We start from the raw sequence: 23,435 nt of genomic DNA, 5'->3' as shown, positions 1-23,435 counted from the left end.
GCTTGGGGTAGAGAGTCATAGGTACTGCCTTAGGAAGCAGCTGGTCCCGGACTCAGATCCACCATGACTACATAGGAAACTGCAGGTCTTTTCCTGGTACTACTGACCCCTGTCTACCTGTGGTCAGATCCTAAAAACTCAAGTCCATTTTTAAGCCCAGTGCCCCCTTTCATTGTTAGGAATATTTGGACTTCAAAACGAGGGAGTTTGGGGGGTACGTGTGGCTTCTTTGGGACTCAGGCAGTGAGGATAGATGTCTTCAGGTTCACTTGGCAGCCTCAGGCTGAATTCCTGATTCCCTTCCTTCCCTAGTTCTCCCTATATCCCTTGGCCCTCTTCCTAGTGCATAGTAGGTGCTCAATAAATAGCTGCTGAATGAATGAAAAAAATGTACATATCATTTGATTTAATTTCCTTTTGTAAGAAATTATGATATACTTAACGGCTATTAAGAAATGCATTGCAGCATTGTTTTCTTGTTTAAAATTTTGTTTATTGAAGTGAATTCCACATAATATAAAATTAATCATTTGAAAGTGAATAATTCAGTGGCATTTAGGACACTTACAGTGCTGTGCAATCATCACACCTCTATTTAGTCCAGACATTTTCATCATTTCAACAGAAAACCCTGTAACCATTAGGCAGTCACTTATTCCCTCCTCTCTTCAGCCCCCCCTGACAACCACCTGGGTGTGTAACTAGCTGGGGGATCTTTTTGCTTTTTAAAATTATTCTGCTCCACCAGAATGGTAGTACAGTTGACCCTTAACAACAGGTTTCAACTGCGTCGGTCCACTTATACGTGGGGTTTTTTCCGATAACTATGCAATAGTACTGTAAATGTCTTTTCTCTTCTCTATGATTTTCTTAGTAACATTTTATTTTCTCTATCTTCCTTTATTGTAAAATATGGTATTTAATATATACAACATATGAAATGTGTGTTAATTATCTGTTCACGTTATCAGTGAGACTTCTGGTTAACAGGCTGTTAAGTTTGGGGAGTCAAAATTTGTTACATGCTGGGAGTAGATACCCCCAATCCCTGCACTGTTCAAGGGTCAACTATATATGTTGAACATATTTATACTAGTCAGAGCTCTTGGTTGCATGTGGCAGAAACTCAAACTAACTTGAGAAAAGGGGGACTTAATGATACATACAACTACTCTAGGGGAACGTTTATCTTTAAGTATGTATGACTGTTGACAGGGAGGTGAGTGGAGTCCAGGGAACTCACTCATTCTCATGTCCACTCTCTTTTTTTACTCTCCCCTGATGAAAAATAACTCCTCTCCACTCTTGGTTCCATGTTTGTTTGTTTGTTTGTTTGTTTTCTGTGCTTCTGCTTCATTCTTAGGTGGACTCTGCCAGGTGCGAGAGAGATGGTCCCCGAAAGCTAGTGGCTCCTCCCGTAGGGCGCCAGGTCCCGAGACCACTCTGATTGGCTTTACTTGGGTCATGTGCCCATTCCTGTACCAACACTGGGTGAGGGAGATGGAGTACTCTGATTGGCTGGCCTGTATATCATTTGTCCTTTTCCTGAGGACTGAGTCTCATTCTGGCTCATGTATTTCTGAGAATAGTTCTGGAAAGGCATACTGATACATTCCCACAGAAAATAATACTGCTAATATCTCTGCTCATTCCCATGTATGTCACAAGGGCATTGCCTTTTGTGTTAATAATGCTAGATCATTGAGAAAACCTTACATGACATTCTGTAAGTTCTACTTAAGACTATGGGAGTTACAATTGAAGGTTTATCTAATTTGAGGGAAGTAAGGGTTACTGTTCTAATAAATGGATTGACCACGCTTGAGTTCTGTCTGTGTTAGACAGTCTACCTTGTTTTTAGGTCATTTCTACAAATAGTTACTGAGGACTTGCTATTTGCCAAATGAAGCTCCAGTTTCATGAGATTCTATTAAGGGAGATGAATAAGAAACAAATAACAAGCAAATGTATGATATAATTGCAAGTAATGATTATAGGAAAATGAAGCTTGATAGGGATGTTTGTATGTTGGTCTAGACAGCTGGGTCAGGGAAGGCCTCTCTGAAGAGGGGTTTAGAGTCAAGACCTGGGTTAAGCAGGGCATAGCTTGGTGATTATTTCTGGGAATAGTGTTCCAGAAGGAACAGTAATTCCTGGAGAGAATCTGCACACACAGAAAGTGTGCATGCTCCAAGTCATAAATACGCTTGAGAATCTAGTGGAAGTCTATAGAGTTGGAGGAGTTGGGAGTAGGGGAGGAAAGGGTAGGACCAGGTGGGGCTTGTAGGTCTCAGGGAGGACTTATAAGGTAAAATGGGGAGCCCCATGGGAAGTAAGAGCAGGGGTATGACCTGAGTTGACCTTTAAGACCTTTCTTTGTAGAAAGCTTTATTTTCTTTTGGCTCATTTTGTTAGAAGTCCTGTCCTTTGTCCCAATACTGAGCAGTGGCTAGAGACAGAAAAAGGAAGAGGTAAGAAAAAGAAGTGGTGCCGGGGAAGAAAAGTGAGTGGCTGTGGAAGCCATGACAGGGCAGTCCCAGGTTCTGAGGAAGGTAGAGCACACGTGGTCTGTGTCTGGCCTTATTGCAGAAGTGAGTAGTGAGGAGAACACTGCAGCCCATGGGACAGGGAAGCTAGACTGCAGTGGGGCCATGTGACGGGGCCCACACAGCAGCCCAAGCTTGTAACAGTATGGAGGCAGGCTTGCTGTGTTACCCCAAATTCTAGTAAGAGGCACAGAGCAGATACATTAGAGAGTACCCCTGATGTTGACAAAAAATGGAGATCTGCCAGCAGCTGAAAAAGAATGAGCACAGGATAATGCTGATCTGTCAGTATAATATTAGCTTATCTTTATAAATGATTGCCAAGAAAAGCCAGTGGTTGGCTCCATTTCAGGTGCGGGCTAAGTTAGGGCCCCATTTGTACTTTATATTGTGTTTCTTCATGGAAAGGCCTGAGGGAGCCTTGATCTCTAGCTCAGTGTTAATTGAAAACACGTGATTTTTACGAACTGATGTTGCTAGGTGTGCACAGATGGAAATTCTGTTCTGGTAGTTGCTTGTCAGTTCCAGGTTTACACAGAATGAAGAAACATGACTTAATGTATGCTAAGACTACCAGGTCTTAGAAATGAACCTTATCCGGATTTGAAATTTCATCACCTTTTCCATTTGGGGATGTCACACATTTGTTTGTCCCTACTCAGTACAAGTTATTGAGTGGCTGGGCAGAGATAATTTCTTCCTACCTGGCTCTATTATTTTTCTACAGTTTTTGGTAAATGACAGAACCACAGCTTTCCTTAAAGACAGCAAAAGTCCTCAATAACTAGATCATTACAAGGCATTATGTACAATGTATATGTTATTACAGAATAAGTTTCATTACAGAGTTGAGCAGGGGCAATTTAAATTACTTGCAGTTTTGGGGCATTTTGGTCTTGGAAAAGATACTATTTTATATATTGTGTGGGTCTTGAGTGTACTTCAAAGTTGGAAAGTATGACACGTTTGAAGAACATTATGGTCTGGTGTCATGTCTGCTGGGTTGTTCTTTTCTTTTTTTATGGTAAATAGTCAGACTTTGAAAAAGATCTGAAAAAGATCTTTTTCCAAAACATTATGGCAACTTTCCCCCCCCAAAATAAAAGATAGGTTTATATATTTTTTCCTTTCTCTAATTCCCCACCCCACCCCCACATCCCCTCTCTAGTAACCACAAGTCTGATCTCTTTTTCTATGAATTTGGCTAGTTTTTGTTTTTTTGTTTTTTTGATTCCACATACAAGCAGGATCATTGGATACATTTTTTTCCCTCTGTTTGACTTATTTCATTTAGCATGAAGCCTTCAAGTTCCATCCATGCTGTCATGCATAACTTTTTGGTTATGAAATTTAATGTACTCATTATGAACATTTGAATGATACAGATAAGCAAAAAAATAATCAAAGTATGCAAAAGCTCTTCAGATTCTGCAGTCTCCTCATGACCATTGTTAGAATTTTGGTCAGTATGTTTTCTGTGTTCTCTCTCGCTTATGTGCATCCTCCTCTCTCTGTTTCTCTCTCTCTCTGTGTCTGTCTTGGGTGTGCAACATACATAAACAGTTTTACATGAAGAGTCATTATGCATGGTCTAATCCTAAATTTTGGACTTAAAACTCCTTGGACATTATCCCACATCAGGACGTGAAGACTTAAGTAAGATGGTTCTCTCTGCCCTCATCACCACTTTTCTCCTTCCTTAGTTCTTAGAGGAGAGGTAGAGGTTACCAGCTAGCTCCTGCTTTATCTGTTTTATTTCTGTCTCTAACTCCCTGGTGAGTGGTTTTGACTGTAATTTAGGCTAGCCCCAATTCAGATCAAGAAAAGTAAAAGCAGTTTTGCACTGACTTAAAAAGTTTGATGAAACTTGATTCCTACTGAAGGAAAAGATATATTCAAATGTGTGTAAAGCACATTTGGTTAAATAGTGTAATTCATTGGTGTATGTTTATGTTTTATTATGTTGGTACTTCATATCAGTTAAAAACCAAGTCTTAGAATCCTGCAGTTGAGAAACATATGTTAAAATATTTAAATAAAATAGCTCTACTTTTAAAAACTTTAGCACTAGGTAATTGGGGTACATCTTTATACAGAATTACTTTTACACAGGGACTATCAGTCCTGGATAACAAAGTATTAATAGCTTCCTGACTTCTAAGAATTTTGCTTTCTATATCTAGTTTACCTTATGGGTATAAAGGAATGAAAATTATACATCTTAGGAAATGAAGTAGGATGGATATCTTTTCCAGCCTCTTCAATCATACTAATAATTGTTTCCTGTTCAACTGTCAGATTTTATTTCAGTACTTACAAGGATGTTTTTGGATCCAAGTAACAGATGCAAGTAACAGAAAACTCATATATAAATGTAAATGATAAGGAATTTTTTTTTTCCTCCTGTAAAAGCAGTCCCAAGGCAGAGTGGCCTGAGAGTCAGCTAGTTCATTCAGCAGTTCTGTGGTGTTGACAGTCCAGACTCTCTCTGCCTCCGTGCCTTGCCATCCTTGGTATCCTCAGTGTGGTAGGTTTGTCCTCAAGGTGGCAAAATGTCTGCAGCCATTACAAGCATTGCACCCACATAGAACAACATCCAGAGGCAGGAAACAAAGAAATACTTCTTTGTGTCTCTTTAAAAACAATGAATCTTTTCCAGACCTCTCCATCCAAGTGCTTCCCATTTCTTATTGACTAGTGTTGGGTCACAGGCTGGAGCCTAAACATATCACCGGCAAGGGGTATGTTGGCACCATAATTGGCTGAGCAGCATCAAGTCTGGCGTCCTGGGGCCGGGGACAGGCCAGCCTCTCTGAAGGACATGACTTTGTGGGGGAGGATGAGCCCTGAACAAATAGAGGCTCTCAGAAAGAGGAAATTGGAAGTGACTGGGATGGGGGGCTGGAGGGAAACCAACAGTGTCACTATAGGCCAATTTTACTTTTCAGGTTAAATGCTATAGAGAACATCTATGGAAGTAAATCATCCAGTATAATAAAATTTTGAATACATATATATTTTTAGGGAAGAATTTAAAAAATTTTTTACAGTGTAAGTGGTATATACAACATGGCTGTAACATATATAAGAAACAAAACTATCAGCAAAGCTGAAAGATGAGTTTGTGTCATTTTCTGCAAATAAGAATATGTAGTTTAGGCCCCAGCATGCTTCTAGAAGCTATGCCAGGGTTCTAGTGGCCTTTTCCTTCTCTTGGGCCAGGCTGATGGTGCTTGGGCACAGAAGCACGTGTGTATTTACTGTTGGCCCTGGAGAGGACTCAAAATTGGATTAACAGTGTGAATGGGGTTCACTTGAATGGTGGAGCAAAAGCCTGGTTGGCTTGGATCCTTTGTTGGGTGACTAGGTTTAAAGTGTTCATTTTATTATTATATATCACAAGTTACATATATATGAAACTTATTCTTTCACATATATTCAGTATTTAAAACAATTTTAAAAATCCTCCTTTTTTATATGTAGCACATGGCCTGTGTTCATATAAATACATTCAGTTGATTTAAGGAGGTCAAAACTGAGACTGGGGTTCTTTTGAGTGAATATGGAAAGGGAAAAGGGGAGGCATGAAGGGTAAATGCAAAGGCTGATTAAAAAGATGGGTTATGGAAACCAAATTAGGGGGAAAAAAAGAAGTGAAGACTTGAGACAGAGAATAGATAGTGACTGCATGGTGGGGTCATTGGTTCAAGGACCCGGTAGGGTTGAAAAGTTGTTGGAATTAGGTTTCTAGAAGGGGTGAGCAGGATGAGAAGAAATGGCAGGCTGCAGGAGAAAGGACTGAGACGGAGAACCCAGATGTGGGGAGGTGACAAGCAATGAGTGGGTCTAGGCTGTTGGGGGGGGCATGCATAGCCAGAGTCAGACTGGAGGAGAGTCTCATTAGGGGTGAGAAGGTCAGGTATCACCTCTGTAAATGCTGAAATCAGTGCTAGTTACAAGAGAAAGAGTGATCCAGGTTCTGAAATCTTCTGAGTGTGCTGGGGTGAGTGGAACAGTCTGTGCAGCTTGGGTGGGTGGGCTAGTTGGTGTGTGGATTGGTTGTGTGAGCAGCAAGGAAGTATCCATGTATGTGAGGGGAAGCACTGCAATGGTCTGGATATTGCAGGGAGGACACTGACCTCATTTTAGGCCAAGTGGTAAGTGGTGGTGGAGGAGAATGGGAGGCTTACCTTATAGTCTGCAGGGAAGCAGGCTCCTCAAGGGGCTCCAGGTTTTAGGTAGAGCTAGAACGGAAGGAGACCTTTACAGATGTGGTGGAGGAGGGGTATCTGGTAAGCTTTATTGGATATAGGGAGTATAAAAGCTGTGGTTAGGAAGCTGGGGTGAGATTAGGTGATTCCCAGAGCCATATAGAGGTGACATTCAGAGATGTGGGTCATGTGGGAAGCTTGGATTTCTACAGACATAGATGGAAACCAGGGTGGACTGCCAGAAAGGACATCCCTGGTGTGTGCCTAATCTAATGGTTGTCTTCTTGTTGAGTCTGGTGTCAAGCAGCTTGTGGTGGGGAGGTGGGGAGTAGGGGCTGGGTATTGTATAAGAGCAAGGGTGGGGTGGGGTGGAGTAAGGGTTATTTTCAGTACATTATTGCTTAACTTCTGGATGACTCCAGGAATAATTTTATGTCAAATATGTCCAGTGATGTTTATACCTAAAAGTGGATGTGGATTGAAAACATGGCACTTGAGAGAGTTTTTCTGAAATTTGAACTCTCTATGGCATTAGAAAAAGTATGCTTGCAGATGGACTTTGATCTTTTAGTTCTCAAGACATTGCAGAACTTCTAGAAATAACTTCGCCTGGTGGGGTGTGGGGCGAGTGGGGTGTCAGGCCAGGTGTCCTTACTTGCAAGCTGACTTTGGGGGATGTCTAGGCCCAACTGCCAACTCATCCTTTTCCACCAGATTTTTCACATCATGTCCTTGACCAGATCTTGTTTCAGAGTCCTGAAGCACTGGAGCTGAACCTTTCATCTGCTATGTGATTTAGCATTTCATTCACACCAGGATTTTGTATTTGTATATAATCAGTATAAGGGATATTTTTAGGTCCGTAAATAGATGCATTTTTTAGATGTGTGTTTCTCTATAATAATAATGATGAAAGCATTAATTTACCATTGAGGCACAGTCAGCATACCTGCTGTCTTATGACCTGATTACTTGCTGAGTCTTGAAAGGGCTTCATTGTGTAGATTTTACCTCCTTACGAGGTACGAAGCTCCAGGTCATTTACCTGCCCTTGGCATAGTACTGCATACACAGGAGGTTCTAAAACCTACTTGCTAATGTCAGGAAAAGGAGTCCCTGCCTGCATCCTGGTTAGCATAGATTACTGTTGACAGAAGTTTGTTATCAGTGGGGCAGCCTCTGTTATTTAGTTCCATTTTTTATTGCTTTTTCTTCTTTAATGGAAGTGAAGATGTGTTATACTTGGAGGCATCTCTTCATGGGCTTGCTGGCCCTCATGGCCAGTGAAGTTGCTTGGTGATGAATTTCTTCCTCCCCATCAACATTTTCATGATAATGTTGAATAACAGCCCATCCCAAACCTCACGGTTTACATGGGCCCTATGGCAACACGTGTCTATTTCTCTTCCTCACCCAACTGCATTGTCTGGCTCTGCCTCTGGCTGCTGGTTGCTTGGTGTTGGTTCCCCTGTGGGGTCGGTCCAGCTCTGCTCCATGAACTTCCTCTGGCCCCTTGACCAGAGGCCACCTGAGGTTCTCTAGCCACCACCGGGTCATATTTCTAATGACTGGTTGGCCAAAGCAAGTCAGGAAATCAGCCCCAAATCATTGTGAGTGTGCACCATCCAAAGGTGTGGATTCAGGTAAGGAATAATTTGTGGCATTTTTACAAACTACCACAAGAAGGAAAGAGGACAGGGACCAAGGCAGTTGAGCCTTTAAGTAACAGTGCAACACTAATGACATTTATCCTTGGTCAGTGTTTTCTATCTTGCATCTGACTAGTTTATTTTCCTTGTTCTCAGTTTCTAAATTATGTTTATTTAAGTTGTGAAGTTCACCTTGAATTTTTATTTCCCCTTTGTCTGTATCACAGTCTGTAATCTTGAGCATCATGCTTTCAGTGCCATTGTCTAGGGAATTTGAGTAACGTGGTAAATGATACCATCTTCCTCTACACTTGGATGTGTAGGCAGGACTTGGAAGACTCTTAGTTCTGGGAGGGGGCACTGGAGGGATGGAGGAGTAGGAAGCACTGGGCGGGGGGGGGGGGGGTCATTCCTTCCTAGGGAGGAACTGAACTGAGCTCCTTGTTCCATTTGAGGGTTTCCATAGGGGCTCCCAAGTGGGATAACGATCTTTTCCCCTTCCTTTGGTCTGCTGAAGCAGGTTTTTGTGAGGCTCTATTATGATCCTGTCAATTAAAAAGTAGTAGAAATGGTATTGAAAAGGATTATATGTGGAAGGAAATAGAGGGATAATCCCATTGGTTTCATAGGTTTGTTTATGGGTAGTGCTTATTGCTGTATTGGAATCAAGTGCCATTTAATAAGGGCCAGTCTCATTAAGTGTATGAGTTTCATGAGTCATTGAGTTTTATGGCTTCACAGGTAAATGAAGCTGGTTATTCCCACCTAGTGAGATAGCCTTTGTCAGGAGCTAAGTATTTGTAAAACAATTAACATTTATATAATGCCAACTGACACTCTGACATGCCCATTTTATCACCACAGCAGTCCTGTGATATAGGAACCATTGTTGACCCCATTTCTGAGATTGAAATTGAGGCAGAGAGTGCTTAATAACTTATCCAAGGTCCTATAGCTTCTGGACTTTACCCAGGCAGTCTGCTCTGGAGGTTTTTGACCTCAACCTTTGCTATTGCCTTTCAGCTAGATAGGGAGAAAGAATTGTCAACAAGAGGTTTTAGCTGGACAGAGGAGTGGGAGGGGGTAGCTTTTGGTATGGATTATAGAAGAATACTTTTGGGATAAAATGAGAAAATAATAGAAACAGTTTATTGGCTCTTGGTTGGTTGCAAAGGAGAATGAGAAATTAAGGATTTCTTTAAAAATTCAGAAATGACCCCTCTAGCTCTGTAAAGCTGTCTGCTGCTTGCCTCTCTGTGTTTAGTCTGAACATACTTCCCTGAGCTTTGTTGTTATCGTTAGGCCGTGTGCTCATGTCTGTGCCAAAGACACTGTAAATCATCATCTCAAAAGCACACTACCACCTGAGCTCTATAGTTCAGCACCCTTCCTTACTGGTCACCCGAAGTGCTGTGGCTCCTTCTTGGGGAAATTGGCTGTTCCCATTTTCAGTGCTACTCACTCCCATTATTTCTCACCTGTCTGCTTATCTTCCTGCTCTTTTTTATCTGGCTCTCCTGCAAATCCCCAAGGTGATGATTATTTTTATACATTCCTGACCTGATTTCTAGTTTTAATTTATTCCCTCTTGTCTCTGAGGCCTCTGTGTGGTTCAGATTGGAGTTGGAAGACCTGGACAGGAGTTCTGCCCACATCCCTGATTGGCTGTGTTACCTTGGGCAGGTTATGTAAGATCCAGAGCCTGTGGTTTCTTTATCTTGATCACACCTGCCCCATCTACCTCACAGGGTTATGGGTGAGGGTCAAATAAACGAAATTCTTTAAAGTGTCTTTTAAAGCGTGAATATATAGCATTATTAATATTCTCAACCTCCTCAAGTGGCCTTGTCCACTCCCTGCTTTGATGCTCTTCATTAGCTTTGGTCATGCTGCCTTTTGCATTACTTGTTTGTTTACTTCTGTACCCTTGAGAGCCCTGCATCTTACTCTCTTTGAATTTCCTAGCACTTGTCTCAAGGCTGGTCGGCCTGGGTACTGGCTCAGTAATGTTTGAATGAATGGGTAAAGAATGAATGTCTGTCTAATGGATGTTTCTGGTCATAGTTGTTTTTTTTTTTTTTGTTGTTGTTCATTTATTTTTTCTGAACAAAGTCTTTCTCCTTCTCTCTATGCTTCTTGGAGTTGGTCGTATTGAAAAGCAGCCCTTCCTTGAGGCACCTGGGTGGCTCAGTCAGTTCTGCATCCAACTCTTGGTTTTGGCTCAGGTCTTGATCTCATGGTTTGTGGGTTTGAGTCCCATGTCAGACTCCATGCTGACAGTGGGGAGCCTGGTTGGGATTCTCTCTCTGCCCCTCCCCTGCTCGTGTGATCTCTCTCTCTCTCTCAAAATACATAAATAAACTTTAAAAATATAGCCCTTTCTTTTGTTCCTTTTTGCAGGATGCTAAATTCCAGTACCTGTGGTTTCCTTCTCCAAGATCTAGGCTTACTTTATAAATACTCATCTGATGAGTCTTGCTTTTTAACAATAAGACAAGTAAATTCTTCTAGCTATTGGATTAAAGATATAACATATTTAGTGCTTATTTTTTTTTTAGTTATTTAACAAATATGTATTGAGTACCTTCTGGGTCCCAAGCTCAATTCCTGGGGCTGGAACTAGAGCGATGAACAAATCAAATGGGATTCCTGCCCTTATTCAGCTTACATTCTAGTTGAGTGCCAGTCAGTGAAGAAGTAAATGAATAAATGAGATAATTTCAACTAATCTTAAGTGCTGTAGTGGGGGGAATCGTGTGAAGAGGACTCCCAGGCCAATGAGGAGTCCTCACACACATAAATAAAACTGAATATGTTATAGATGTAATGCTCTTAGTTTCCTTGTGTATCAAGTTACCTTAAAGGTATCTAATGGTCTTGATAGTGAGTACTTCAAGTGATGATGAATGGCTGAGGAGGAAGGTGGCTATTATCTGGACTTTTGGCTTCATGAGAGGATCTCAGTCTGTATGAGTGTTCCTCAACCTTGACTAGGACCCTCTTTATTCAGGTTGCTCTATTTGAGTATCTCTGATAGACCAAGGGGGACCCAGGAAAGATGAGGGAGTCATCGATCCCAGTACCTTGCTGTGCCACCTTGCTGCGCCACCTTGCTGCATTAGTGCACTCCCATCCTCAATGCCAGGGTAACAGCTCACTTGCTAATGGCATTCTGTGTCTGAGGCCCCTTCACTGGTGAGTAGTCAGGCATCTATCCATTGCAGAACTTGGGAAGGAAGAAGGCATGGTGATAAGATGACATGTGAAGAATGACATGTGGGGCATTTGCAGATTTCTTTGAAGAGGTAATGTATGATCCCAGTTCTGAAGGATGGGAGTGAATGAACCATATAGAGATCTGGGTGGGGGGGCAGTGCAGACTAGAGGTTCCCCAAATGGAGAACATGTTTGACAAGTTTAAGGGATAGAAAGAAGCCTCTGTGGCTGGAGTGTAGGGTGTGAAGGACAGAGTGGTGTGAAATGAAGTTGGCATTGAATGGAGGAAACCATGCAGGGCCCTATAGACCATGGTCAAGAGTTTGGATTTTATTAAGTATGATTGGACACTACTGGGAGGTTTTGAGCAAAGGAATGGCCTGGTTTGATTTACATTGTTAAGTTTTTCTGCTGACTGCATGGTGGAGGATGGACTGTGGAGGGGAAAAGTGGAAGCCAGACTCTGGGCAGAGGGCATGTTGCAGGTAGGCGAGGATTCGTGGTGACATAAACTAGTCAGGGCCGTGAAGGGCGAGAAGTGCCCAGGGCTGGCGCATGACAGAGGTGGAGCTGACACACCGGAGATGTGCTGTGAAGAGTGAGAAGGACCTGGATGACAAGCAGCTGGGTGGGTGGTGGGGCCTGAGGGAGGAACAGAATTTGAGGGGAGAACAATACTTTTATTTGGACATGTTTGATTTCAGGAGCCTTGTAGACCCTCATGTGGAGAAACCCAGCTGGCAGCAGGCTTGGAGGGCAGAGCTTGCAGGGTGAAATCTGGAGTCCTCAGCACAGGGGTGAAACCTCTCTCTTGATAGTACCAGGGATTTAAAAGTGGGTTAGGCCATTCCTTTCCTGTAGGCATATGATATAATGGTTTACATGTTATGGTCATTATCCTATCATTGTATGTTATAGGCTATTTCTTTTATTTAACTCATTCAAGAAAATATTGAACTAAATAAATATGGTGCTATATGTAGGGGACATAGTGATGCGTGGGATGGACTGGGGGTCTGTAGATTTGGTAGTATTTCTAACAGAAAAGACAGATCATTCCTTCAAAATAAAGTCAAGAATTCCATCAGGAGGGATTCCATCAGGAATTAAGTAGAGTATATGTTTTATGACTTGGGGAGAACCAGCCTGTGGGGCAATAGCAGAGGCACTGACCTAGTCTCCAGGTGGGCTCGGGATGTTTCAGCTACCAGTGAGTGCTAATAGGAGCTGGTGGGTGAGGTGTGCTTCAGAGGGAACAGTTAGTGGTGGGTCGGCCAGCAGTTTGTATTGGAGCGAAAATGAACAGAATCCTTTCTGGGAATTGCACATTCTGTGGAAGGTACTCAAGGGTTCCTTGGCAAGATTATGTCATGTATAAGAATGATCATACTAGTGTCATTGCTACTGCTTTCACATAGGTAACTTTGTTAGTTACTAGGAACTTCCACTGCTCTGTGCTATTGGGGGGGGGCAGAAAATACAGTATGAAATTGACAGCTCATATGACTTTACAAACACCTTATGTGCATGATTTTGAAGAACTATATCAGAATTATGTAGTTATCTGAGTACAACAACTCCTTAGATTCACCAGCATTAGTGCTAAATTTATAGAACTTAAACATCGTAATGGATGTGTTCACATATATTCACAGTATTAGGACCCCAAAAGGAACTGAATCCACTTTGTTGTATATTGAATAGCAATCTTGGATAATCCTTGCAGAATTTAAAGAAGCTGTTTTTAATTTTCCCAAGATTTACTGGTGTATTCTTCCCAAGAGCTAACACTTTGTTCAGGACCCTGTGGTAAATGGCACAAGAACCTTGTTTGCCAAGGAAAACATACACAGGTGTGTCGACAGTGGATCACTGCTCTGACCAGAGTTGGGAGGCACAGTTGGGCCTCCGGAAGAAGTGGCTCGGTTGCTGCTGTCGTGTCATTGGGCTAAGCTCCCTGCATAACCTTCCTATATAGCTGCAGTCCCTGGTTTAGCAGAACTAGTGCAACAGGGAAAAACACTGCTAAGGGAAACTCTAGGAACACATGGTGGGTCTCCCTGTGTCCAAGCGGGAGTGGAATGGGTCACCTGGGAGTGAGAGAGAAGGCTGCAACCAGTGGCCCAAGTGGAAGTGTGCTGGGGAACATCTGCTAGTTCTCCTGAGCTGCTCTCAGGTCAGTGGGGATGGAGGAGAAACTGGCCCATGTTGGACTCTGGCAGCAAAATTGTTTTTCACATGTACAAACTCATCCCTCTTTATGGCCTATGTCAAAAGCCACGTCCTCTGTATGAACTATTATTCCTTACCCTCAACATGAAGAAATCTTGTTCCTCTCCAGACCTGCACTCATCGCTGGCCTTCTAGCTGGTCTGTGAGTGCAGTGCCGCTATGGCTCTGATGCCCTTGAATCAATCTCCTGCAAGGGTCTGTGTGTGGGGGAGGGGCCCCAGACCTATTAAGGTCTCTTAGTGGAGAACAAATGGATAGGGATACTATTTTCGTTGTTCTGTTTTGTCTCATAGGGGAATAAAGCTAGTTTTTACTGTCCTTCATTTCTGAAAAGGTTGTTTGTGAGATCTGATAGTTGTATAAGGTTATCGTCATAACCTTTCCTTGTGGAAACTTTTTCTTTTCAGATAATGTGGATGCAAGTGATCTTAAGCAGTTTTTTGAGACCAACTATTCTCAGATATATTTCATCTTCTATGAAAATTTTATAACACTGGAAAATAGTTTGAAATTAAAAGGTAAGCATTTCTACCAAACAATTTTTTTATATACAAAGTTTTTTGTTGTTGTTGTTAATGTCCATAAAGTGTAAAAGGTTGTATGTGTCGTGAGCCACAAGTTGGTGGGAGATTGCAGTGGTTAGCATCTTTGTTTCCCTTGAGCTTTCACTTATGCAGCTGTTATTTGAACAACAGATGACTAAAGGGAAAATGGAAGAAGTAACCCACAGAAGTCATGAGTTCCACAGGAATAATTTACTTAAAAAGAAAATTTTAATAAAAGTAGTATGTGCACATTATAAAAAAATTCAGATTCCATTAAAGGGTTTGAAATGAAAATTGAACCATATGTTTTTCCTAGACCCCCAGTCCTGCTCTGCATGCAACCACTATTAAAAGTTTCATGTATTTCTTTCTGTATATGTTATTAATGTGTTATATCGGTTTATGGCTATACCAATATCTACTTACATAAAATATTCTTTGAAAAACCAAGCCAATAAAGTCACACTGCATAATCCACTCTCTATTTAGGTGACAGGATAGTGTAGTCTGGGGATCCAGCCTGGGTTTGGATCCTGGCCCTACCTTTCCAGCTGTTTCTCCTTGGGCAACCTCCCTCTGACTCAGCTTACTTCCTATCAGCACTGAACAGGTTAACATGTATCTGGGATTTCAGGACAGAGTGTGACACATAGTATATGCTCAGTAAGTGTTGGCTGCCATCATCACCTTGTTTATTTTCATGTATTTTGGAAATCCTTACATGTTAACACCCTTATGGCTACCTCAGTTTCATTTATTTATTAAACAAGTGTTTTTTTATTTGAATATAGCTGACACACATTATATTAGTTTCAGGTGTATACATTGTGCTAGGTTCACCACAAGTGTAGCTACTACCTGCCACCGTGCAGCACTGTTAATAGTACCAGTGACTGTATTCATTATGCTATGCCTTTCATCCCTGTGACTTACTCATTCCACACCCGGAAGCCTGTACCTCCCACTTCCCTTCACCAATTTTGCACATCTCTCCCTCCACCACCTCCCCTCTTGCAACCATCAGTTTGTTCTCTGCATCTATAGTTTGATACTGCTTTTTATTTGCTTGTTTACTCATTTGTTCTGTTTTTTAGATTCCATATATGAGTGAAATCATACGGTGTTTGTCTTTCTCTGTCTGACTTACTTTGCTAAGCATTATACTCTCTAGATACATCCATGTTGTTGCAAAATATATACACACACACACACACACCACTGCATCCTCTTTTGATGGACACTTGCGTTGCTTCCATACCTTAGCTATTGTAAGTAATACTGCAGTAGGCATAGGGGTACATATATGCTTTCAGAATGTTGAGTCTGGTTTGTAAGCTTCCACGACAGCAGTGGGAACCCTGGAGAGAAGCCAGGTTTGGGAAGGAGGAGGATGAGTGTAGCTTTGGGAAGTCTCAGTTGAGGTGCCTGTGGGACACCCAGGTGTTGGTTCTGGCTGGACAGTAAAAATACAGGGACTGGAACCTAGGAGAAGAGGGGGCAATCATGCTGTTGCCAAGGAAGAAATTCTTTGCAGAGAAAGTGACAATCAGGGATTTGGGGTAATCCATTCTTTCATTGAGCAGATAAAGAGGAAAGATAAAGTAGTGTGTGGGCTGGGAAGGGGGTTGGGTGCCAGGAAAGTGTTTTGTCACGGAAGCGCAGAGAAAAGAGAATTTCAGGGAATGAAATGTCAGCAATGTCTGACGATGCAAAAAGTTGAGCAGTAGGACTAGGAAGTGGCCATGCATCGAGGAGGTTGTCCCTGAGTGCTGAAAGAAAGGTCTAGGTGAGTAGTGGGATCAGAAGCCAGATGGGGAGAAATGGAGTAACAGGGTGAGATAGTGAAGGCTATGCACAAGAATACCCTTTTAGAAGGGTTTACTTCATCTGTTTGATGATGAAGACAGGATCGTATCTCAAGGAGTAGCTTGGTCATGGTACGGTTTTGAAGGATGCACTTGTCTGTTCGCAGGCTGACAAGAGGGAGATAACTGATGACAGGGTATTGGGGGACGTGTGTTGAGACAGGGTCAGGTATACAGAAGAGGACGCAGAGAGGAGTGTGTAGATGCCCTGACTGCTTCTGTAAAACCTGAGGCAGATGTTAGGCACAGAGGGGAAGGAATGTGGGACAATGCATTGTGGTTGTCTCTGACATATAGCAGATGCCTCAGAGTTTTACAGAATGCTCCAGGTTCTGGAAGGTCAACAAATCAAATATGGGCATGTGTCCAAGGATGCCAACAGGTAGTTTTGTATTTTGTTTTTCAATGAATTGCTCAGTTTTTTCCCCTGTGATTTACGAATTGATATAAATCTTGAGCTTAATTTTTTTCCAAATTGGTAGATATTTCAAATATGAAACGATTTGATTTTTAACTTGTTTTCCAGTTTTGCTCTACTTAACTTTTTTTTGCAGTTGTGTGGAGGAGAAAAGTGTGATATTATGGGTAATCAAAACACCAAAGAGGGGCGCCTGGGTGGCTTGGTCGGTTGGGCGTCCGACTTCGGCTCAGGTCATGATCTCACGGTCCGTGAGTTCGAGCCCTGCGTTGGGCTCTGTGCTGACAGCTCAGAGCCTGGAGTCTGTTTCAGATTCTGTGTCTCCCTCTCTCTCTGCTCCTCCCCAGTTCATGCTCTGTCTCTCTCTGTCTCAAAAATAAATAAAAGTTAAAAAAAATTAAAAAAAAAACACCAAAGAAAAATATTAAAATCTCTTACCTTAAAAAAAGCACTACAACCAAAAAGCCCCACTTTATTTTTTTAATGTTTATTTTTGAGAGAGCGAGCAAGAGACAGAGCACAAGTGGGGGAGGGGCAGAAAGAGAGGGAGACACAGAATCTGAAGCAGGCTCCAGGCTCTGAGCTGTTAGCACCGAGCCCGATGCAGGGCTCGAACTCACAAACCATGAGATCATGCCCTCAGCTGAAGTCAGACGACTGAGCCACCCAGGCACCCCAAGCCCCATTTTAAAGGCTCCTCTGTGCCTCCTTTTCCCCCTTTTGCTTTCTTTGTCCTTTTAGAAAAATCTCATTGCTCAAGACTGTATCAGTTAGTTTGTGCTGCATAACAAATTACATTATAAACCATCCCAAGACTAAGTGCTTTAAAATGACTCATTTAGCTTATAATTTTCTGTGTTTGTTGAGCAGTTCTTCACGTTTAGGCTGGCTCATGCCTCTTAACATCAGCTAGTAGTGGATGGCCTCATTTACATGTCTTGTAGTTGGCAAGCTATTGACCAGGGCATCTTAGTTCTCCTCCATGTTAGCAGGCTATCTTGAGCTCTTTACATGCTGGCCTTAGGATTGTAAGCTCAGCAAGTGCAAAAGGCTTTTTAAGGTTGTACTTGCTACCTCCCAGTTGCTAATGTCACATTGGCCAGAGCAAGCTATGTGGCATCTCAGGTGCAACATATAGAGAAATAGGTATCTCTTGATAGGAGAGGAAAAACTTCATTCTTGCAGTCTACTACAAAGAATCATAATAAAGAACCAATAAAAATAGGGTGAGATTTTGCAGTTTCTTGCTGTTAATACAATCTGTGTTTTGATTGGAGTACTAGGAAGAAAGTACACCAAAACAACAGAATGAAGGAAGATGTTTGCTATAAATGATGAAATCATCTTGTGATAACCAGCCTTCCAGTTATTCAGGCCAAAACCTGAGTTTATTGGCTCTACCTTCAAAATACATCCAGAATCATTGGCTTTTTCTCACTGCCTGGGCTGGTAATGCCAGTGTTCCCATTATGCTCACCTGGATTATTGCATGCCCCAGAAATGGTGTTTCCCTTTCCACCTTTGCGCCCTGCACCCCCTTGAGAGTCTCTTTGGAAGAGCAGCTGGAATGACACTTTAAAAATGGGTCAGATCATGACTCAGCACTCTGAACCCTTAAATGGCTTCTCAATTCTGGAAGTCATTACAATGGCCTCAGACCCTACCTGCCTGCCTTTATCCTACTGCTTTCTAACCTCACCTGATGCAGTTCTCCCCCTTCACTCCAGACATAAGGGCCTTCTTACTGTTTCCTGACCATGCCATACTTGTTCAGACATAAGGACTTTGCATTGTCCAGTCCCTCTGCCTGGAACACATTTCTCCCAAATTTCCGTATGGCTTGTTTGCTTACCTCCAGATTTCCATGTGGCTTCTTCCCTTTCTTCTTTCAGATTTTTGCTCAGATGTCATCTTATCAGCACCATGTTCCCTGACTTCCCTAGTCAAAATTGCATACCATGTCTTTTGACATTCCCATCTGCCTTCCCTCTTATTTTTTTGGATTTGTTGGATGCCTCCTCCTGTCAGAATGTAAGCTTCCTCAGGGCAAGGATTGTCGTGTTCTGTTCACCTGCATCCTCAGGTCCTGGAAGAATCCTGAGAATGACATAGAGCCATTCTTTAGTATTTGTTCAATGAATGAATAGTATCTTACTTCACAGAGCTGTGGGGATTCAGTTACCTCAGGGGCCCACAACTTACAGCTCAGTGCCTGTTTTTATAAATAATTTTTTGGATACAGCCATACCCAGTTCATTCATGTGTTATCCATGGCTCTTTTTGCCCCATCATGGCAGAGTTGAATGCTTGCAAGACAGGTTGCAAAGCCTAAAATATTTACTATCAGCCCTTTACAGAAACAGTTTTCCAAGTTAGATGCTGAATGCCAAACACTTAGCACAGGGCTCACTACTTAGAGACTGGGCAATAAATGGAAACTGCTGCTATAGGTTTTTAGTTTTGATTATTTAGTTATTATCAAGAGGACAGTGTGCAATTGCCTAAAGAGATACATGACTTTTTATAGTTATGACTTCTCTATGCCCCTTCATATAAAAAAATGAGAATTCTTTCTTTGCTTTTGCTGTGTAGTCCATCATAACTTGAACTCAGAAGTAACTAATTGAGAAATGAATAAATTGCCTTCCATGGGTTGATAGTGACCTAGAAAATATGGAAGCTGTGTTTAAACAGTTAGCGAGGAGAAACTCTGCTAGATGTGGGCTCGGGTGGTCTGGCTTGGTGTCTGTCTACATGCCTGATGTGGGTTCCACACTGCCTCCTTGTAGTTTTTGAATAAATGAATGTATGTTGAAGTTTAAATGTTTTTAAGGTAACATAATTTTTAATATCCTAAAATTTATACATTGTCATGATAACTAATTTTTTTATGCATTCCAGGGAATAATAAGTCACAAAGGGAGGAGCTGGACTCCATCCTCTTTCTTTTTGAAGTAAGTTTTTGTTAATTCATTTAGCTTTTAAGATTTTTGCTGAAAATATGATATTGTAGATCTTAATTTCATTTGAAGACATAAAAAAGTGATGGGCATGTATTTCTTTCCTTCCTCTTTTACAAACATTGCTGTAAAGAATTTTTTTTTTGGAAACGTGAGAGAATTTTTCCTATATGGTTACCTAGATGTGAAATTATTAGATAGAAATGTATACACATTTCAAATACTGATATAGTCAAATTGCTTTTCAAAAAGTCATGTAAAGTTATATGTAAACTTATGTTGAAGTCATGTGTGTGTTTCCCCAGCCAACACTGGTGATAGTTTTTTTTTAAATATACGCAAACTGACATGCAAAAACTTATTCTTTTTAATATATTTTTCTGACCACTAGTGAGATTGCAATGTTTGTATGTGTCTGTGTGGCAATGTGTGTTGATCATATATTCTTTTTTTTTTTTTTAAGTTTGTTTATTTTTGGGAGAGAGAGAGAGTGCACACCAGCTGAGGAGGGGCAGAGAGAGGGAGAGAGAATCCCAAGTAGGTTCCGTGCTGTCAAGCACAGAGCTGGACGTGGGGCTTGATCTCACAAACCATGACCTGGGCTGAAATCATGGTTGGATATTTAACAAACTGAGCCACCCAGGCACCCTGGATCATATATTCTTTTAAAAGTTGAAACAATATTTGGGTGTAGTTCTTGACCTATTAAGCTTAAAGTCATTCTTGTCTACATATATTCGACAAGTGGCTAGGTTACTGATAACTTGGGACCTATACTAGAAAAAAATTGTAAGCACATGTAACCTAAGCACATGTCTCTTCAAATCATGAATAATTTCTAGATAACCAACAATTAACTTTCAGAAACATGTGCTTAGCTTGGTGTGAGGTCAACTTTATGACTCTAAAGGACATATTTGTTGCAGAGCTGGCTGGAGGGGGAGGCCAGGGGAGAAGGCTTCCATGGACTTTTTGGGTTTGTGGATTTATGAAATAAAACAGATCTGAAAACCTTTCCCACCCAGTATTTGGCTTGTGACTGGCAGTCAGTAACTGTGGTTCCTCATTCTCTCCTTTAAGGGCTGTACTCCTTCCCCAGAGTAATAATAACTGCATTTTATGTATTTTCTGTCGTAACCCTCCTGTGAATGAAACCTGTGCAGAGGAGTTTTTTTAACAGGAGCTTTGATTAAGTATGTCACTTAAATATGTATTTACTGACCATCATTTGTTTGAACTATTCCGTTAATTATCTTATACATGTAGCATTTGATATATTTACTAAAGCATCTATAACATAAATGCAAGTTTTGAAGCATGGCGATAAAGCTCATTCTCTTGACTCCCTCACCCTCCAACATTTTAAGAAGTAGAAGGTACTTGGGTGCTTCTCCTTGATCCTGTTCTTTCTCTGCTCTGGAGGCAGCCGCTCCCTTGCATTATGCTTTTCCCTTTCTTTTTTGAAAATGGTTTTACCACAAGTATTTGTATCCCTAAACAATGCATTGTGTTTTGTTTGGTTTTGAGTGTAATAAAAATGGTCTCACATGGGACATAATCATCTGTGGCTTGCCTTTTACACTCAGCATTATTTCTGAGATTTATCCATGTTTTTGAACTTTGTTCAAGTTCATTCCATTCCTACTGCTGGATTAAGTGAACATGCATAGTTTATTTAATTTCAACATTTTGTTTACAGATTTTTTTGTTGTTGTTGTTTTCTTGGTGGACTGTCTGGTTGTGAATAATGACAAGCTTGCCAGTTAGTCTGTTTTCTTGTCTTACAGTGCCAACCCAGCCCTCCAGTCCCTTGGTAAATAGACATGATAAAGATGGTCATCCTGCTTCTGATTCAAAGAGAGTTTTATTAATGTTTCATTATTCAGGACAATGTTTTCTTTAAAGTTTTGGTAGATAACTCTTTATCAGATTAAGTTCACTTCTATTTTTTTTTTTCTGCATTCACTGAGATAACCATGTGATGATCCTTCATGAATATTAATGTAGTAAATTGCAGTTCTGAATTTGGGGGAGGCTCATACTTTGTTGCCATTTTTGGATCTATGTTCAAAACTTGAGGTTGGCCTAAATTTCCTTTTCCTCACATTGTTTTTGAATGATCCTATAGAACCTGGTGTCAAGTATTTCTTTTTCTGTTATATAAAATAGTTTGCATAAGATTGGAATGATGTGCTCCTGGAATGTTTTTTAGTCTTTCCTGTAACAACCATCTGAAACTGGTGCTTTTTTGTTTTGTTTTTAGTGGGAAGATTTTAACCACTCGTTCAGTTTCTTTAATCATTTTAGGATTTTTCAGGTTTTCTATTTTTTCTCGATTCAGGTTTGGCAAATTATATATATTTTTTAAGAATTTGAGAAATTCTAGGGGCGCCTCAGTGGCTCAGTCAGTTAAGCATCTGACTTTGGCTCAGGTCATGATCTCATGGTTCATGGGTTCAAACCCCACATCAGGCTCTGTGCTGGCATCCTGAGCCTGCTTGGGATTCCCTTTTTCCCTGTCTCTCTGCCCCTCCCCTGCTTGCACTCTCTCTCTCTCTCAAAATAACTAAGTAAGCTTAAAAAAAAGAATTTGAGGAATTCTAAGAATTTCTGATCACCAGAGTTTTAAAATTTATTAGTGTGACCCTTCTTTTGAGGGTCATAATTCTTTCAATTTTATCTACTCCATATTGATCTTCATTGTCTTCGGTTGTTAGGTATTTTAGACACAGTATTAGCAGTAACGACAAATAAAAGTACTTGTGTCACCCTTTACAGATACCATTTTGTTAGCTTCTGGTTACCATTGCAGCAGCCTTAAACTCTGTTCCCTGTCTATTTGTTGCTTTAAATGCCTTTTCTCTCTGGCTTCTCTTAAAGTCTTTTTCTTAGTCTTTGGTGTCCTGCAGCTTCGCCACAGAATGTCTACTGGAAGATCTCTTGTCTTGCTTGGTGTCTGTGTGTTTCCTCTATTTCCGGATTCAGATCGTGTATCATTTCTGTAAAATAGCTGCTGTCTCTGATCAAATGTTGACTCTCTTCTGTCCTCCTGGTGTACTTCCCAGGATTCTTATTTAAAACTCTTGCTCTCTCCTCCATGCATCTCCAGCATGCTTTCACCCTCTTTCCCAGCCTCCTTGTGCTGCATTCCAGGGAGTTTCTTGGTCTCATCTGCTCTGAACCATTCTATTGTGTTTTAAATCACAATTTTTTTTTTCATGTTTTTAACTTAAGTTTGGTGCTCATGTGTGGCTGGTTGCTTTTGATAGACTTTTGATTCTTGTTCCTTTCTAGACCTCTTTTGTTTTCTTGAACATTTAACAATGTAACATTTCATATTCTGTATCTGATCATTCCAATATTTAAAGTCTTCAGTTGTCTAAATCTGCTATCTCTCAACATGGCTTCTTTTCTTGCATACTTTTGTGGTAGGATTTTGAAATCAGATTTAATTGAACAATTTAATCTGTTTCAAGCCTGTGTTTTTCTGGAAGGTTTATTTTTCTTTTGCCAGGAGGCTGGGAGTGTTCTTGGTTGGGACCACTTTGGCTCCATTTGAGGATCCTGGTTTATAAATGGAATCTCAAATTCATTTCCTCAAACTTAAGGTGTGGTGGGAACTGGAGTCTGGAAGGCACAGGGATCCAGAGATGCTGTAGTAGAATTGGCATTCGTTCTCCGGTATCTCAAATTGTTTCTCTTGAGCTTGTGGCTTACAGATCAGGTTTTGGCTGACTTTTCTTCTCTCACCTTCCTTCTTGCTACTTCCTTTCCTTCCATTTTTTAAGTCTTT

At 41.1% G+C, this 23,435-nt stretch overlaps 1 protein-coding gene across 3 annotated transcripts in view; it reads left to right on the top strand.

Moving 5' to 3' along the window:
• RALGAPA2 (Ral GTPase activating protein catalytic subunit alpha 2) overlaps window positions 1–23,435 on the top strand; it is a 324,646-nt gene that overhangs the window by 15,301 nt on the left and 285,910 nt on the right. For all 3 annotated transcript variants that reach the window (XM_030310205.1, XM_030310203.1, XM_030310204.1), the window contains exons 2-3: window positions 14,262–14,372; window positions 19,584–19,636. In XM_030310205.1, coding sequence (XP_030166065.1) covers window positions 14,262–14,372; window positions 19,584–19,636 — 164 coding nt within the window. The remainder of the gene's footprint in view (window positions 1–14,261; window positions 14,373–19,583; window positions 19,637–23,435) is intronic.

This window comes from Lynx canadensis, chromosome A3, assembly GCF_007474595.2.
Source record: "Lynx canadensis isolate LIC74 chromosome A3, mLynCan4.pri.v2, whole genome shotgun sequence".
NCBI lineage: Eukaryota > Metazoa > Chordata > Mammalia > Carnivora > Felidae > Lynx > Lynx canadensis.
The sequence above is the reverse complement of the archived record's forward strand: the minus strand, read 5'-3'. Positions and strand labels throughout refer to the sequence as shown.